The sequence below is a fragment of the Amblyomma americanum genome, chromosome 1 (assembly GCF_052857255.1).
Source record: "Amblyomma americanum isolate KBUSLIRL-KWMA chromosome 1, ASM5285725v1, whole genome shotgun sequence".
NCBI lineage: Eukaryota > Metazoa > Arthropoda > Arachnida > Ixodida > Ixodidae > Amblyomma > Amblyomma americanum.
In genome coordinates, this window is record NC_135497.1 from 308,600,015 (window position 1) to 308,618,517 (window position 18,503).

General features: G+C 46.1%; 1 protein-coding gene across 9 annotated transcripts in view; it reads right to left on the reverse strand.

The window, feature by feature from the left end:
- Positions 1-18,503, reverse strand: part of LOC144115341 (uncharacterized) — a 110,764-nt gene that overhangs the window by 84,234 nt on the left and 8,027 nt on the right. For 8 of the 9 annotated variants that reach the window (XR_013311367.1, XR_013311366.1, XR_013311365.1 and 5 more), the window contains 2 exons: positions 14,022-14,100; positions 7,402-7,542 (listed from right to left, as the gene is read on the reverse strand). Coding sequence is in view for 6 of the 9 variants with exons in the window: in XM_077649684.1 (XP_077505810.1) it covers positions 7,402-7,465 (64 nt within the window). In the remaining 3 variants the exon portion in view is untranslated. Of the gene's footprint in view, positions 1-7,401; positions 7,543-12,871; positions 12,923-14,021; positions 14,101-18,503 lie in introns of those variants that run through there. The other variant, XM_077649683.1, reaches the window with a different exon arrangement.

An 18,503-nucleotide genomic window follows, 5' to 3' on the forward strand; every position in this document is an offset into this window, starting at 1 on the left:
TGCCGCACTTCCACCGCTCCTCTATTTTAAGGTGGCTAGATTTGAAAGGTGTGATGAGCGCGGCGCTTTCCATCGGCCGCGCGTGACCCCTGTGCGCACCGATTCCGTCAGGAGGAATGTGGCGCTGCTCCTAGCGGCGCGGTAAGCTCAGCCGCGTCGGCCTTGCGCACCCCGTAGCAGTTCAGTTCGTTTCGTCGCCTGTATTGGAGTGTCTGTAGCAGCGTTTTCTCATCTGAGGGCGATATGCCTTAAACAACAAAAAAGAAGACGGAGCGTTGGTGCTTTGCGCCTGGGTGTGGCACGGGATACAGAAAAACATAAAAAAAACTTTCTGTTCCGTGCCCCTGTCTGCCAGCTGAGAATGTTTGCCAAGTGGTCTCGAGTGATCCCAAGTGCCAAGGCCGTCAGTATCATTTTACAGTCTTGTCACCATCCTTGAAAACGAACTTGCGCATGCGTTCAGCCGAACGCGCTTGCATGTCGAAGCTGCGGAAGAGGTATTCTACAATCAATTAGTGATATGTGCCAAAAATTAGTCGTTTTTAGCATTCTGCTGCGCTGACAGCATCAGTTGTACGCTTTTATTGCCTCACAAGGATTTTTTTTCCCTTAAGGGTATAAATCAGGAGGATAGTGAGATGAAACGGAAAATACTGAAGCTTTGTGTGTTGCAGATCAAATTCTGAAAAAATTTCCCCATGACTTGTAAATAAACGATTTCATGGCCAGATGTGCTGCTTCATTGCTTACATGAGCGTCAAGATGGCATACATGCTACAGGTTCGCAAGCGGCAACAAAAACCGATTTGTGCGTTGGGGCGCCTGGTTTGTGCTTTGGGGCGCCTTCATTCTACCCGCCGCGGTGGCTACTAATGGTTATGGCGCTCGGCTACTGATCCGGAGTACCCGCGGGTTCGAACCCGACCGCGGCGGCCGCGTTTCGATGGAGGCGAAACGCTAAGGCGCCCATGTGCTGCGCGATGTCAGTGCACGTTAAAGGTACCCAGGTGGTCGAAATTATTCCGGAGCCCTCCACTACGCGTCCACTCTTTCTTCCTTTCTTCTCTTATACCCCTGTCACACGGGCACTTGTAAGGCCTTAGAAATTAAGGTCATTTGCCCCAAAGGCGCGTGACGCGCATCTACACGGCAAAGCGTCGAGACCTTTGCGATAAAGTTCCGTAGCAATAAAGGCGGCCGTCAGCGGCCTTAAAGTTGCTTAAAGGAGCAACCCAGACGGCAGCGCCAGCTAGCGAGCTCAAAGAATAAAAAATTGACACAATTTTTAGTTTTGAAACCGTAAAAAAATATCTAATTTATCTTATTCAATGGTTAATTTTGCGTTACAGTGCACTTAACCGTAGAGGAGGCTATGACTAAAGACATCCACACTGCTAAGAAAGGACTTGAACGGTTTTCAGCAGCCGCATCGACACACGTGCTTGCGCATCTCGCTTTGCTGTTTTTTCTTCGTTTACTCTTTGTTGTGTGCGTGTTTTGAGTTTGCTTGTGTGTACAAAGACACAAGCAACAAATCACGCTTCTCGAACACAACGAGGAGCCGAACGGAAAAATGCGCCTACCGTGGCCGGACCGAGAACGATGAAAAAAAAAAGAAACTTTGTTTCAAAATATCTCTTTCTCACCGTCAGAACGCTCGTTTATTATCGTGATAGCTACTTTTTCCAACACAAACGAAAGCACTCTTAGCTGAAGTGCTACCGTCTGCTTTAATTTCATAATGTCACTAGCGCCGCATCACACACAGCGGTGACTTTTGGCATTCAAGGAGGCCGCGTTCTAGCTCCTTTGGATTTGCCGTGTAGCAGCGTCGCTGCTCCTTTTCGGTTTTCCTCCTTTAGTGCAATAAGACAACTTTACGGCAAAGGCCGAGAAGAAGTCCCGTGTGACAGGGGTATAAGTCCCTCCTTCATAATTCCTTCCCTTACGGCGCGGCTCAGGCGTCCATCGATATATGTGAGGCAGATACTGCGATATTTCCTTTCCCTAAAAACGAGTTTTAATTTTCGCCTTCAGCCAATGCGACTGCAGTTTTGAGGTCCTACAGCACGCATTACAACCTGCTCTTCTCACCGTACGTACGTGTAGTGGCAGCGTTTCGGTGGCGGCGCAAAGCAGAGACTCAGTGCACGTTGAAACCCAGGTCATTTAAATTATTCCGCAACCTTCCGCTGCGGCATTAACAGCGTCCCTCACATCCTGGGCAGCGTCTCGAAATGTGCACGCACAAAACGCGCATCAGTTCAGCTATGCAATGCAAACTCGGCTTGTGAAGCAGCATATTTCAAGGGAATAATGATGCGAGCTGACGAAACACTATTTTGTGATAAAGATTCATTCTTTGACACTAGCAGAAAACGCGTGATAAGCAAAGCGGGCTCATTTTCGCTTCAGTGGTTAAATTTAGCCTACGCGATGCGCTCATTCTGGCTGCGCGCCTTACCGCGCCTCTGCCGTCAGCGCCGCCACACGGCATCGGCGCGCTGTGGGGCCATGTTTCCCCGGCCGGTTTTCACACCTTCCCAATCTAGCCACCCTATCTATTTGAAGGACGAATTGTGGCGCCAATGGCGTTGGCTTTTCAAAAAAGTGACTCCGAATATAGGTGTACACTGTCTCACCCTACAACCCTAGCTCGACAATAACTTTATTCAGAACACAGGGTCACGCAAGGAAACGTTTATATGCCCACGAGACATCTCTTACGACTTGTCACTGCTGGTGAGGACACAGTCGTGGCCATCGCCTTTCCTGCGAATGATTGGCGCTGGCTGTCAGAAGCGGTGCAGAGATGCCGCATGTGAAAAACGCTGCGCAGACAATGTCGACTGGCAGTCCACAGCAGGCACAGTTGACCACTGTGCCGCTTCGCTCAAAGGAACACGTTTCAGCCGCCCTGTCGGCGTCTTAGGGTTTTCCTGTTGGACGCAGCGATGCGGTCAGAGAATGATGACCAGGTCACATTGAGCGTCCGCTACCGCTTTTTTCACACGTTTGATGGGTGATTAGCATTGCAACCGGATGCCAGCACCACACGAGGCGAAACCATTCGAGGAAAGTTTCGTCATTTAAAAAAAAAACTCCATCAACCGGCATGAAAACTTTAGGCGGAACTTTCGTTGGCCAGCATCATTTTCCTCTTGAACAGAAGAAAGGGCAGTAGCTTGTGCCTGTAAAGCCGCGCTTCATGGACTCATACTTTTTATTCCTTTAGCTTGCGGCCACTGCGGACCTCCGGCCTACGGGCAGAGCCCTCAGTGAAGCTCCGAGCGCCCCCCACTCGCGTGTCCCCGGCAAGCAGTGGCAAAGAAGCAGGAGCCACTGTCTGCTTGACAGCACTGCTGTGATGGCAGAAGGCTCCTGGCTTTGTTAAGCGCACCAAGAAAGCATGCGAGACGCACCAATGAGCACGTGGCGCCGCTTGGTATTAGGCAGCATTCCTACGGCAGCAGATCCCAATGCTGCGCGTCTGCGCAAATATTGGAACCGCCTCACATTCTGCGATGGGCGTCTTTTTTGCTGGCATTCCCTAGGGCTCCGATGCGTCGCGGGCCTCCGCCAGCTGACATTCCTGCGACGAGCCAGTGGGTTAGCAGTCCCGCCAATTAGGTGAAAAATAAAAATCGTTTCATCCTCCAGGAGGCGACACGCGTGTGCCGCAGCCAGTGATAAGGGCGAGAACTCCCATGGGGAGAGGGTTTTCAGAATGTTTTTGTTATGTGTTTATTTTTCTATTTAGCCAAGCAATGGACGTGAAGTTGGGCCCAACCTTCAGGGGCTGTGGCTACCCTCATTGGTTACAGAAGCTCAGGGTGGGCCTGGAAATATGGCCGCCCTAATTTCTTTGTTTGCGAAAGCTTTCAAAATGCATGTGAAATTATTGGAGAGCAGTCCTGTCTAGTTGAGGTAGAGGCTTCGTGGAGTGGCACGTAATTCTACAGGCCTAGACTTTAACCTCGTGTCGATGAGTAACGTCTTGTCGAGTTTCTCTGTGTGAGATCTTTTAAGTTACAGTTAGTTTGTGTGACTGTGACTCAACTTGTAACGCAGTTTTCCCTTGTGTATCCTCTAGAAATATTTTCTTTGTCTCCATCATCTAGCATCAATCATCGCCTGCTCCTTCAACATAATCGAATTCACCTTTGGAGGGGTCCTGTGCCCCTCCGAAGAAACGCAAATAACCATCTTGAATTTACTGTGCCCCTCTGCAGTGCAGCAGAACATGACCATAAAACAGTTGTGCATGTTACCTGTGATCAGTAGGCGAACATGGAACCCCCTTCCCCGGACACTGTCGTCTTACTGGGCATGCAACTAGCCCAGCTTTCCGGCTTTATGGAAATCAGAACAGGGTCTGGTCGGCATTCCCGATTTCACGAAGGAGGAACAAAGGCTTTGCCTTCACGTCACTCACGTAGCACAGAAACGTGTGCCGTTTCTTTCCGTATGCTTCAAGCAACTTTCGGCATACGGTGGTGCGTCGCCTCAGGCCCAGGCCATTTCGTTCCATGAAACCTTTCACCTATTTCTTGACACCATAAAACTCGGCGCATGGGATGCACATCTCCTCCGTGGCAGCGTGTGAATTCACTTCAATGTCGTCGCACTAAACACTAACACTCCGTCGTGAACTCATTTTCGAACCACATCCTCAACAGCAGGGTATCATCCGAAATTCAATCCGCTTATGGAACGACGTTTAGCAGCACATGCAAAGATCTTGCTTCTTTGTTTTCTCCATGCCCTCACGCAGATTTCTGACACATCAAACTTCTACCCTGCAGAGGCATTGTTTTCCAACTCGGCATAGAGGACTGCTTGTCGCTGTAGCAATACAAAGCCACGCTATAATGTTGCAGAGGTTGAGGTGGCATCTTGGTGTCCGTCGGGTAGAGATAAGCCACGCGACACAGCTAGTGACTGTCACCAAGGCGAAGTAAAATGTACAAATGGCACAAAGGCATGTGACTGGTCACATGGTTTACTGTATTTACTCGCGTAATTAGCGCACCCCTATTTTATTTCCCGGGTTTATCAAAAAAACTCTTTTACGCGCACATTTTGCATTCCCTGCTGCGCCAGACCACCAGCATGCATTCAGGTGTGCGCAAGGCAGGATTGGGAATACTGACACGGCCGCCTCGCCGTGCACTTCAGGAAACCTCCAATGACAACAATCGAAACTACCGAACCACTGGTTGTTCTGCTTGCCACTAGACAACCGGCCCTATATACTAATGTGCCATTTTATTGCCTATTATCTCCATCTGACTCCGACTGCTGACTTTGCGCATTTGTTATTGCGAAATCATTAGATAGCTCACTTTTAAGGTCACGTAAGCAAAAAAGCGTCTGCAAGAAATGGCGCCATGTGACGTCACGAGCCGACGAGTCAACTGATGAAGATGATGACATCACATAATTAATGCTAATTACACACACCTATTACACACACCTAAACAATGTTAATGTATTTAGGTAACACGAAAAGGAATTAGTATTATAGTAATGACATATGAGTGTGACATCATAGCAGGTCACGTATGTGGCGATGTAAATCTAATGTCACACGAAGCCCCCACCCAACCCCAATGCATGAAAACGTAGATGAAAACCCAGCTATGGCATCCCTGGCTGACATAAATATGGTCACAGTTTTGCCGACTACATTAGCATCAAAATTTTGAGCAACTCTTCGTCGTACCAGGTGGCGTCAGAACATTTCCGTTTCCATATAGCTCACACGTTTTAGTCAACTTGGAGGCTAGCTTGCAACAGGGGTTCGGACCAATGACATATGCACCTTCAGTTGCATGCTTTAAGCTACGCTTGAGGTGTCCACTGAGATGTAGAGATGTGAGAGCTACTGCACCCTTTCCTTTCCTCAAAAACCTTTCCTGTCCACAGAACACAAGCTTTCGCATTCCTCCACGTAAGCCGACTTAAGTGCCCTCAGAATTTTTACTTTAAACTACAAATTTTCACAAATTCCTGTTTTTTGAGCAAATTCAATTTCGCATCGCCTCTGAAATTTATTACATAATTATGCAAGCACCGGGCAAGACATCCACGGCTCGGTCGACACTACTTTTGACCTCGCACATGTGTCAACTTAATGCGTCCGCGTAGAGGTAGACTCCAATAATAATTCTGCCCCCTACCTTAGGAGGGTCACTGTTCGAAAAAGTGTCGGCTTATATAATCGGGAATATACCGTAAAGCCTCGGACTTCCATGGAGTGAAAAATATCGTTCAAATTATCAGAATGTCAAATCGCATCCAAATGTCGTTCGCATGAAAATAAAATTTAGCTGGTGAAAACCACGGCAATGGTCATATTTTAATACGACACCTGCTTGACAGCTGCAATTATTCGCCTTTCAGTCCAATGCTTTACTTCATGCATGCTATAGGGAGTGCCGGAACCAGAACTGCTTCATAATGGGAAGGCTATCCGCGGCTTCTTTCAGGGTGCGATGCGGTAGCGCTGGAGCTCCTTTGCACGTGGCACCACATAAGAGGGGGCTCCACTGCACCAACTGCAAACCGCACGTGTCAAGCGCGGAGTTTCGGTCCACTGGAAGGACGAAAACACCTCGCGACGAGTGGCCGCAAGGGAAGCGCCACTGGCACCGGAGTGGAAAGAAGTATTCGAAAAACAAACAAAAGAAAAAGATCCCCAACACTGCTGTCATTCTAAACGGTGAGCTTGACTGGCTAATTAGTATGCGCGACTGATAGCCATCGTCGCCGCATGCTGGCAGCAAAGATGTAGAACTGAAACTGCGCCACCGGACTCTATTTCGGCCTATCGATGGGAGGCATAGAGATCGTCAACACGCCCTCTATCATGCACATATCAGAGGGACACGGGTAACAATGTCTTATGCAGTGCAGGCCCGAAAACGAATATTTTGACGGTTGCTTGTCCAGCAGATCATTCCTAGAGCCCACAGAATTAGAATTAGAGCCCCGCAGATCATGCACTTTGGGAGCCCGTCTGAATTAGCCGATGCCAGCCTCAGGGCATCGAAATTAACGAGCCTCTGACACCATAGGCTTACATGGGCGTTTGGCGCGAATCCGACCACAGTCAGATTCAACCGAATTTCCTAATTAAGAGTGGTCGAACTAGCAAGGCCTAAATGGAAAAAAAATAACACTAAGGAGGCTGTCCACGGGACAGAAAAACACGCTGAATGGTTTGTCCGATTGTTTGGTATTGCGGCATGCAAAAGTGTCGCACACATGGTGCACCTTTGTCAGTTTGCCAGCCCTTGAAGCAGGTGGGACAACAAGGGTCCCACTGTCCTACAAAGGACAAGAATTAAAAAGCAACCGATGGTAAATGCTGAACGGGCACAGTGACAAGCAACGTACCCGCTTCTGCAGCTGCTGCTGAAGCTGCTGCTGCCCGAATGTCCTCCTCGCATGGTGACGCCATCGGCGACTACCGAAAGGAGGGCCCCGTTGACCGGGACAAGGAAGAGTCTTCCAGCACCGGCATGAAGTCACTGAGCCCTATTGAAGAGGGGAAAAAAAGAAAAGTAAGCCTCCATTCTTCTGGCCCTCTGTATATGATTCTTTACACCTGCGTGCACAAACAAATGCAGAAAAAAAAGACTACCATTTTAAGAGCTCGCAGTTTTTTAGACGTTTTTAAAAGCCGGGCGCTCTGAGCGGCTTAAATTTTTGGCATGAAGGCAACTGGCAAGGGAACGCCGCTGCTGAGAGGGCTTCACCATCCATAAAACAGTTCAACTGATAGAGCAATATATAAAAAATACTGCAATGATCAGGTCGTTGCCAGAAGTCAGAGAAAAGGTGGAATGTATTAAACCTCAATGCAACCAAGCATGTATTCTAGTTTTCGTAACTCCAGATTCATAGAAAACCATGTATTTTCAGTGTCAATATAAATTATGGTATAAAATCTTGTACCTTACTTGACACTAACCAGATGAAAATTTGTCTGCGGCCTCAAGTGGCTCAGCAGAACGTAAACGTGAAAGTCGGCGCCGGCCAGCTAGAGACTGCGGAGCACGAAAGCAGATTGAAATGAGGCGATCATACTGGCGAGCACACTACCTGCCGCACCATCTGGGGCAATACGAGCAAAGCTAGCATGAGCATCAATAGAGCCAGTAAGGGCAGCCTGAAGCTCTCGATATCTAGGCCATAAGTGGCACAGGTTTTGGCCAAAATCTCGCCCAAAATTAGTGCTCCGTGATTATCACATTTAAAGACTCCCAAAGCTCGATAAAAGGACTGAAAGGGTCGGAGCCATCGGCACACCCATCAGCTGTGAAGCCTGGCTCTCACTTCACATCCAACAACCTTGCTTCCCACTCTGACAACGCGTGCAAACACGCAATGACACACTCACTTACGGTGGAAAAGCTAGGCACAGGGCAGACTTAATTATATTTCATTGCTTGTTCATTGAAAGATACAAGATACCACGGCAGCAGGGGCTATGAGGACACTGCTTGATCACGTCTACAGTATCGTTACGGCCACGTGTACTATCTACTCTCACCGATAGCCCAGTGTCAAGCGATCACGAGAACGCCTCCACACCGAGAGGCTGCAGACGCATGGTCCGTTTTAGATTCAAGTCGCCGATCGCCACCGCAGGGGACCCAGAGCCGATTGTGACGAATGCTGCTCTTCCTTCGCTGGATATAAACCCCAGCGCAAGGCCGAAGACGACATTTTGGCGGCAGCAGTGCCGTGGGCGGAACACTGCTTGATCACGTCTACTGTACCGTTACAGGTTGGCGACACACTCTTTCTCGTTAACCCGCTGTAATTCCACGCTGATGCTGTTGCCCCTGCTGCTTCCAAGTGCCTTACCATGTCTCCCACTGTTGAGTGTAGTGAATGTGAACTGCTCATAGCCGATCCCAATGTGTCTCTTGTAGTATGTGTGAATCTGAGTACCATAAAGGTAAATGTTCTGCCGTATCCGAATCACCTCTGAAATCGAAAGGCGAATCATGTAGAAAAAATTGGAAGTGTTAAAAGTGCAAAGGGGGAGAAATCTCGTTCCCAACAACTTGATTAGCCTCAAAATGAGCCTAACCTTCAAAATGTGTGGGCGATGCTTCTAGCAATGAATGAGAAGCTCGATGTTCTGATGCCACTCGAAGAAAATGTTGACAGAATTGAGCTGTCTGTTCAATACATGCCGGATCAAATGACAGAGTTGCTGAACCGAACCGAGAAAAATGAACTGGACATTGAGGAACTCAGGGCCAAATCAGAAAAACTTGAACCCGCTGAGAGTAAAACTGAGTCAATCGTGCATGAACTTGACAACCTTGAGTGGCGCAGCTGCGAAGCAAATCTGGAGATTCATGGAGTACCACAAGAAGAAAACGAAAATCTTTTGGATAAGTTGAACGCTTTTGCTGACAAAAGTAGCCGACCACTGCTTACTGATGCTGACGTGACGGCAATCCACCACTTGCCAGCCAGCCGAGATAGAATTCCTGGCTTTATCTGTCGCTTCACGAAAGTACACGTGCTCGAAAATCTGACTAAGCATAGCCGCTCTCTACTTGAAGTAGTGAAAGAATGGGCAAAAACTAAGGGCTACAAGAATGTCTGGCATTCTAATGGCAAAATCCTTACTCGGAAAATCGACGGCGTGCCGGCGATTGTCGTGTCGCGGTCAGCAAGCTTGACGAGCTTTCTTAGGTTTGCAAACGGCAGCTTTGCTTCTCTTGTTTTCCGTGCTTCCTAATAGCTAACTTTACCAATGCATCGATTGTTCATAATTTCAAGCCAGTTTGTAAGCTATCTAGGTGCAGAGTTCCGAAAACCGTTTAAGTGTATACATCTGAATGCCCAATCCGTTAGAAATAAGTATGCAAATTTAAATGCCTTCTTCGATAACACTGGTACGTCATTTGACATCATCATGATCAAAGAAACATGATGTACGAGCGAATTTGATGCTGTCCGCCTTCCAGAGTATCAGACATTCTATCTAAACCGTGATACTGGACGTGGTGGTGGTGTTTGCATGTTGGTCCGGAAAGAACGGCCGCCTGACCTACTACCGCTGTTTACAGAGTGTGCTCTTGACCACGAAGCGTTGTCCGGCCTCCACAGTCAAAAGTTGAAACGTTTTTTTAATTTCTAGGAATGTTTGTTTTCCTTTGCTTGTGATGAATGTCTGACACTTGTACTTGGAGGAGATCTAAATAATAATATGTTAAGTATGGACGCGACTAAGACAAATCTAGAATTGTTAATGAATTCAAATGGTTTTTCTAATTAATCCAACTACCAACGCGTATTACGCCTAGATCAACATCATTTCTTGACCTGTTTGTCACAAACATTGACCGTAATATGGCTAAATGCGGTGTCATTGTACATGACGTAAGTGACCACATGCCTGTATTCTTTTACTTTAGAAAACAATATGTGAAGCGCAACAACATAACATACCTTTTCCAAGCAATAACTGACAATAACTTATCTATGTTTAGGCATAAAATTGAAAACACCGGTTTTAAATCCATCTTTTCACTGAGCGACCCAAACAGAGCTTATGGCGAGTTCCTGCCCATTTTAAAGCCATTATACAAAGCTATTTTCCCTATTAAAACTGCGAAGCGGAATTGCTTTTTTCGCAAGCTTTGGCTAACCCCCGAACTTAATACGAAGATACGCTTCAAAAATAGGCTCTATCATAATTTTGCTAAAACAAGAAAAGCCAGTGACTTCAATACAATTAGGACATACCGGAACCGCCTTAACAAAGAACTCAAAAAGGCAAGAAATGAATATTATGCTACTGCATTTGCTTCAACTTATGGCAGCTCAGATCTCGTGTGGAAATAAATGAATAATTTATTAGCGTGGAACATTATTAAAATGCCATTTCTTCAATTAAAATAAACGATATTGAAATTTCTGAGCAGGATTTAGCAGAAACATTTCGTAAACACTTTGTTAGTGTCCCTAGCGCTGTTCTTGTTGAAAACGACCAAAGGGATGTGAATAGAGTTCCAAATTCTATATTTCTTAAACCTGTTTATGAAGCTGAAGTATTTACACTTTTCCATGTAATAAACTGCTCTACGGCTTGTGACGTCAACGGGATGCAAATGAAGCCTATCCGGTTCATTTTTGACCTTATTTTGCCTTGTGTTACGCATATTATGAATGTATGTATTTCAAATGCTGTATTTCCTAGAGGTATGCAGCGTGCACGTGTTTCTGTCCTCAACAAAAAAGGTGATAGAAATGAAATGAACAACTACAGGCCAATATCAATACTTCCTATATTTTCTAAATTACTTGTAAAAATTATCTATCAGCAATTTATTTCTTTTGAGTCTGATAACCATATATTTACGAGCTCTCAATATGGTTTTAGAAAATACTTATCCACAGAATGTGTTTTACTAGGCCAGAAAGAACACATTTTGAAGGAGCTGGAACAAAAGGGGTTAGTAATTGGAATCTTTATTGATTACACAAAAACTTTTGATCTCATTAATCACAAAGTGCTACTCTGTAAGTTAGAACTATGCGGCTTTTTCGAACACGCAGTCTAATAAAATCATATTAAGAATTTCGCAAACATGCAGTTACATTACAAGGTTTCACATCTGAAATGCAGCCCGCCTGCCCTGGCTTTCCCCAAGGAAGTATACTTGGTCCTTTTCTTTACGCACATTAATGACATTGTTTGTGCTGTGCGGCTCGTAAAATTCGTTGTTTATGTGGATGACACTAGTGTTTTCATATCTGGGGACAACATGAGTTGGTAGATATCTATAGCTGAGTTGAAGATAAAGCAAACCGCGTTTTAGAGCAACTAGATCAATAGGCGCTGAGAGATGCGTTAAAAATTAATATCACAAAGACGAAAGTTGTAATTTTCCGCTCTAAAAACAAACTAGTCCATTTGAGCAAAACTATATCTTTAAGGTCCTGTCCTTTAGAAGTAGTAGCAACGTTCGAAACATTAGGTGCTATATTTAATAGAAACATGTTTTGGGACGCCCACATATTACACATAACCACAAAATTATCTCAAATTCTTGGTTTTCTCTACCGTTATCGTCACGTACTGCCAAAATCTGCGATGCTCTTAATTTATCACTACCTTTTTAATTCTTGCCTTAATTATTGCGGCTTTGTCTGGGGTGCTACAACTCAGAAAAACCTGCAAAAGATACACGCACGGCAAAAAAGTTTTCTGCGCCTCCTTGAAAATGTTCCGTGGTCTTATCACACCGCCGAACTTTTCCCGAAGCATAACATAATTCCTATACCAAATATGTTTCCTTATCGTCTGTGTCGAGCCTTCAAACAAGAATTATCTAATCACACACGTTTCCTTCAAACACTAGCAGAATTAGACAATCACACTCCTGCGTATGACGCAAGAAGCAGGAACCAATTGAAAATAAAAACATATCAAACTAGCTACAGTCTACATACGATACTAAATAGGCTGCCATGAATACTGAACGAACTTCTAGAACAGAACATAAATTTGCGGGATATCTCACACAAACATTTAGAGGAACTATTCCTTTCTCACACCTAACTTTTCTTGCTTTTCTTCATGTTTTTGTTCTTCTTGAAACATATATTTTGTGACAGTGCTATTGGTTTTGCATGTTTACTCACCTCTCTGCAATATGAAAATAGTGTTCATGGTTGAGTGTGCTAATGTTTTGATAGTGTTTTTTTATTTCTTCTGATCGTGCAGTTTTTCACTTTGAAGTGCTATTTCGTGATTGCTTGCGTTGCCTTTCCTTCCATTGTAATGAGTTTTCATACCTACCTTCATTGCTGTTGCCAAAATGTAGGGGGACCAGGGCTCCGCCAAGCTGTCAATCGTCAATGGGCAGCTTTTACTCCGGGCTTCCTGTCATCATGTATCGCATGATGGTCGAATAAAGTATTATTATTATTATTATTATTATTATTATTATTATTATTATTATTATTATTATTATTATTATTATTATTTTATATTATTATTATTATTATTATTATTATTATTATTATTATTATTATTATTATTATTATTATTACACTTGCTGACATGTAGAAAAAGAGGGACAGCCAGCGTGGCCACCGCTAAGATGGCTACCGCCGTCAACCGCCTGCCTTCGTTTCCCTAACTCCTTCACACCTGGCCTCAGAGGCAGTGTGTTCGGGTACGAACAAGAGAATGACGATAACAGCAAACCTAAACTCAAGATGCTAACTTGCTCGAGTGGAGAGGGGAGCAAGCATGTCGAGGCATCAGCTCATTACCAGATTCTACCTTTCGAGAGAATTTGGACGATTATTTTATGCAGGTAAAAATCATTCCCTCATTCCTGCTGATGACCACAAACACACTCTCCCCAAAAAAGAGAATGCAGCTGCTAACACACAATTCAGCAAATCATTCCCTCATTCCTGCTGATGTCCACAAACACACTGTCCCCAAAAAAGAGAATGCGGCTGCTAACACACAATTCTTCAAATCATTCCCTCATTCCTTCTGATGTCCACAAACACACTGTCCCCAAAAAAGAGAATGCGGCTGCTAACACACAATTGTGCAAAAAAAATTTAAAATCTGCGATTTTTCGCGGCATCGCGGGATACACGTGGAGGGCGCCTTAGGTATGGGCAATGTTTGATAAAACAAAAAGAGAACACACGCATTTGAGAGTTAACCCAAGTTCATGGTAACGTAGCTGAAATCACAACCAGGAAATGAACTTGGAAAGAACAAGCAGTGAATGGAACAGAGAAGTGATGCCCCCATGTGTAACAAAGTAGATTCCAAGGGATGAAGAACGTGGCCACGATGGCTCAAAACAGGACTCGTTGGAGGTCAACCAGGGAGTCATTTGCCTTGCGGTATAACTGTTCCAGCTACTGCTGCTGATGATGATAACAATATTACACGGCAAAGAAGCAACTAACACAATAGCAGTAAGACATCCAAACTCGCTGGAGGCACTCACGGAATTGCTTTCGACGCCGAGCATTCCCTTCCGCAGATGCCCAGGAGGCGTTCATCAGGCTTCTGCTATCGCACGGCCCCTGCATGCGCCACACAGGAGAAATGAAATGGGACACTGGCTTTAAGAAAAATGAACTAAGTTGCATCCGCATTCTCGCACACAGAGGCAGCAGAAGCGCCAATGAGCAGTAGTGCACAAAACAATCACTGGACAAAGCAGGCATGCACAGCCCCTGTGCCATGTGTGCCTTCTCAGCCTGTTCAATGACTCACTCACACTGCAATCCATTGTTTTGGAACATTGACATGCCTCAACACTCATCTGCAACAGGAATGCAATAACAGAGCTCTGAAACTAGTGACAACTAAACTAAAAGCCCTGCTACAAATGCAAACAAATCCTGGCAAGTTCAGCTTTCAACACTTCTGTTCAGAGTGCACATGCCAGCCAGATGAGCATACCACTCTACAGGAGACTATGGGCATAGGAACATGTTTATAGTGCCCATCTAGCCACAAAGCAGAAATTCATCCCCGACAAAGGCCCCTTCACAGTGTCCACCCGAGGAACCAGCTCAGAACATTGGTGACAGCACCTAGTTTGTTTCATATCTGGGCCTGTTTTGCCGACTCAGCTTCCGTTTTTAACAAGATATTAACGGTAAAATAGGTGTCTCATTTGCGAGGTTTCCACATCAATTCAGCAAGATTTGGCATCACCTGAACTGCGAAGGACTCATCGACCTGTTTCGCCAAATGGCGTGGCCAACTGTAAGGCCTAAAGTGATTTTCTAGCAGGAAAAACTGTACAGATGTACTGATGCACAGCCAGTCATTCTGTACATTCCAAAGTTTATTTCTTAATACAAAAGTGCCCCGCAAATTGTTTGTCAAATTTCAACTAAAAAGCTTAATTTCGCGAAGTTTTATAAGACAAAACACTTGAACGAAGCTCTAATTATTAAAAATTGTTTTAACTGGCTTCATTATGATGCATTGTGTAAAGTGGGATTTATTTGGAGAAGCTTCGCAATGGTAGTAGGGCCAACAGCACTCAGAGATCAGCCAGTCCAGCCAGGAGCAAGCACTAGGTGATGGCCATGCGGCTCGCGCATGCATCCGTCTTCTTTTTTTACAATGGCCCCCAAGCAGAAGAGGTGCCATCCAGGCGACTTAAGAGGCGGGCAAGACAACGGGGTCATAGCAGGGCTAAAACCGCTGGACATGTACAGTCTCATGGCTGCGGCGTCGGAGATTGGGAGACAACGTTAGTGGCTCAACGATATAGTTCACAGCAGACCGTGTGGACTTCAGTCGGGGCCGCCGGGTCGAAATGGCGCAAGATGGCAGGTGCCGAGAGGAGATGACACAAGTTGTTGTAGGCACCATCACAGGCGGTTGACCAAGCCGAAAAATCGATTTGCTTCCGAGCAGCTGAGTCAAAGCAGCAGCATTTGATGCAACGTTGCGAATGAAACGCCTAAAATAAGAGCAGAGCCCTAGGAAGCTGCAGAGTTCCTTAGTGGTGGACGGTTTGGGAAACGCAGTCACGGCCCGAGGTTTGGTGGGGTGAGGGCGTACGCAGTCTTTCAAAACAACGTGACCTAAATTTGTGAGCTCACTGGCAGCAAAAGTGCATTTTTTAAGTTCAACTGCAGGCTGGCATTTGGGAGGCAAATCAAGACGTGCTTGAGGTGACATAGATGCGTCACAAAGTCGAGCGAAAAGATTACTTATTTGTCCAGGTAGCACAGGCACGTCTTCCACTTGCGGCCACGCAAAACTGCATCCATCATTCGCTTGAAAGTAGCAGGAGCGTTACATAGGCCGAAAGGCACGACTAAACTCTCAGAGGCCGTCAGGGGTCGCAAACGTGGTTTTGGCAGGCTCTGCAGCTGGCATTGGGACCTGCCAATAGCCACAGCGCAAATCAAGTGAAGAGATCCGTGCTTTGGAGACAGTCCAGAGCGTCATCAATGCGAGGCAGAGGGTAGACGTCTTAGCGCGTTATCTTAAGAGTGCGGCAGTAATCGACACAAAATCGAACGGACCCATCCTTCTTCACAAGGACAACCGGGGATGCCCATGACCTGAGAACGCCGAAACCAAAACTGGGTTTCTCCCAAAGTATGACGTCAAGACAGAAGCTTGTCGTCATGCATACTGTCACAGAACCTCCCGACGCGTTGACCGACTAAACTGGAGACTGTAAGCGACAGACCACTATTCGTGTGAAATAACCAAAAACAAAGGTCTCATTTTTTTTTTCTTGACCAAACTACGAGCAAATATCGAGGGGCAGGCAGCTGGCGACGTCAAACGTCCAAGGTCTAAAACAGAAATCGTCTCGATTGGGGCGACAAAATTGGAAAATTTTAATTATTCATGATGAAACAAACCGGCGCCCGGCGGCGAAGCACAGCACAAGGAACTACCGTGGAAATTTCGGCATTCGTGGTGGTTGGAAAGACGCCTCCGCCGCCCATTAACAGCGAAATATGAACATACAGGAATCTTTCTGTGATTTTGGAATGTGCAGACGCGTAATTTATAAGAATCAACAGCTACAGCCCAAGGAAATATTAGTTTGCCAGAGTGGATGGTTAAGCCCGACGGTGCAACATTTCACTTGGAGTAAAAGCGCATTTAACCCGTGAATAAAAAAGACGATACACTACCTGCGGTGGCTCAGTGGTTACGGCGCTCGGCTGCTGACCCGGTGTTCCCAGGTTTCTAAACGACCGCGGCGGATGCGTTTCGATGGAGGCGAAACGCTAAGGTGCCCGTGTGCTGTTCGATGTCAGTGCACGTTAAAGATCCCGAGGTGGTCGAAATTATTCCGCAGCCCTCCACTACGGCACTACTTCCTTTATTCTTTCACTCCCCCCCTCTGTCCCTTCCCTTACGGCGCGGTACGGGTGTCCGCCGATATGTGAGACAGGTACTGTGCCATTTCCTCCCTCCCTCCCCCCCCCAAAATAGTCGGATTAGCCCAATAATAATAATAATAATAATAATAATAATAATAATAATAATAATAATAATAATAATAATAATAATAATAATAATAATAATAATAATTTGTTTTCGGGGAAAGAAATGGCGCAGCATCTGTCTCATATATCGTTGGACACCTGAACCACGCCGTAAAGGAAGGACTAAAGGAGGGAGTGAAAGAAGAAAGGAAGAAAGAGGTGCCATAGTGGAGGGCTCACGAATAATTTCGACCACCTGGTGAACATTAACTTGTACTGGCATCGCACAGCACACGGGCGCCTTAGCGTTTTGAGTCTATAAAAAGGCAGCCGCCGCTGTCGGGTTCGAACCCGGGAACTCCGGATCAGTAGCCGAGCGCGCTAACCACTGAGCCACCGCGGTGGGTTGGATTAGCCGAGCTAATCCAAGATATACAAAGCGAAAGCGAGGTTGAGCTCTCCAGAGACGTACAGAGCCAGTTGTGCGCCTTTAGTTCCGTGAAAATGAGCGGTGTTTGCAAATTTGTCAACGCCAATGAACTCTATGAACGCCGTCGGCTCACTAGTTTTGTTTGGTCTTTGAGGAAAGGAAATGGCACAGTAACCATCTCACATATCTCGATGGACAACCGAACCGCGCCGTGAATGAAGGGATAAAGGAGGGAGAGAAAGAGGAAAGAGAAAACAAAACAGAAAGTTGGCTTTTGAGGAAAGGCGCGGGGCGCGCAGCGGCGGAACACATGTGGCTCGATGCTACTGGTGGCCCATGCGCAGTAGGGAGTAGGGAGCGAGAGAGAGAAATGCGCCGTGTGTCGTCACTGCTCCTCGTACATGCGCAGTACGGCTCTCCAGGAATCACGCGAAACTGCGCAACCTGCGGCCATTAAATCTTTCGCTTTAAAAACATTATTTCGCACGCTGCCAACACAACACTCGGCCGCGGCGTGTAAGTACTGAACCGAAAGCCTAAACCTGACGACGCATCAATTTCTTGAGCCACCCTTTATCCAGGCGACGACTGAAGCCCTGAACCTCACAGAAGAAACTGAAGATTAAAAATTGGTTTTCGGGGAAAGGAAATGGCGCTGTATCTTTCTCACATATTGGCGGACACATGAAACCCACCGTAAGGGAAGGGAAAAGGAGGGAGAGAAAGAAGAAAGGAAGAAAGAGGTGCCGCAGTGGAGGGCTCCGAAATAATTTCGACCACCTGGGAATCTTTAATGTACACTGACATCGCATAGCACACAGGTGCCTTAGCGCTTCGCCTCCATCGAAACACAGCCGCCGCGGTCGGGTTTGAACCACTCATTTAAATACGGTCGTTATGTCACAGACTTCGCTTTTACATTGCACCCACTAGCCTTGTCCTCCTAATTGTTGTCCAAGGAACCCGTAGCGGTTTCGAAACGTTGTTCTTGATCTAGAATTTGTCAGCGGCTAAATCTTACGTTTCACTTCCAGAGCACCCTATACGTCATGCACTACCACGACGCTTGCTACCCACA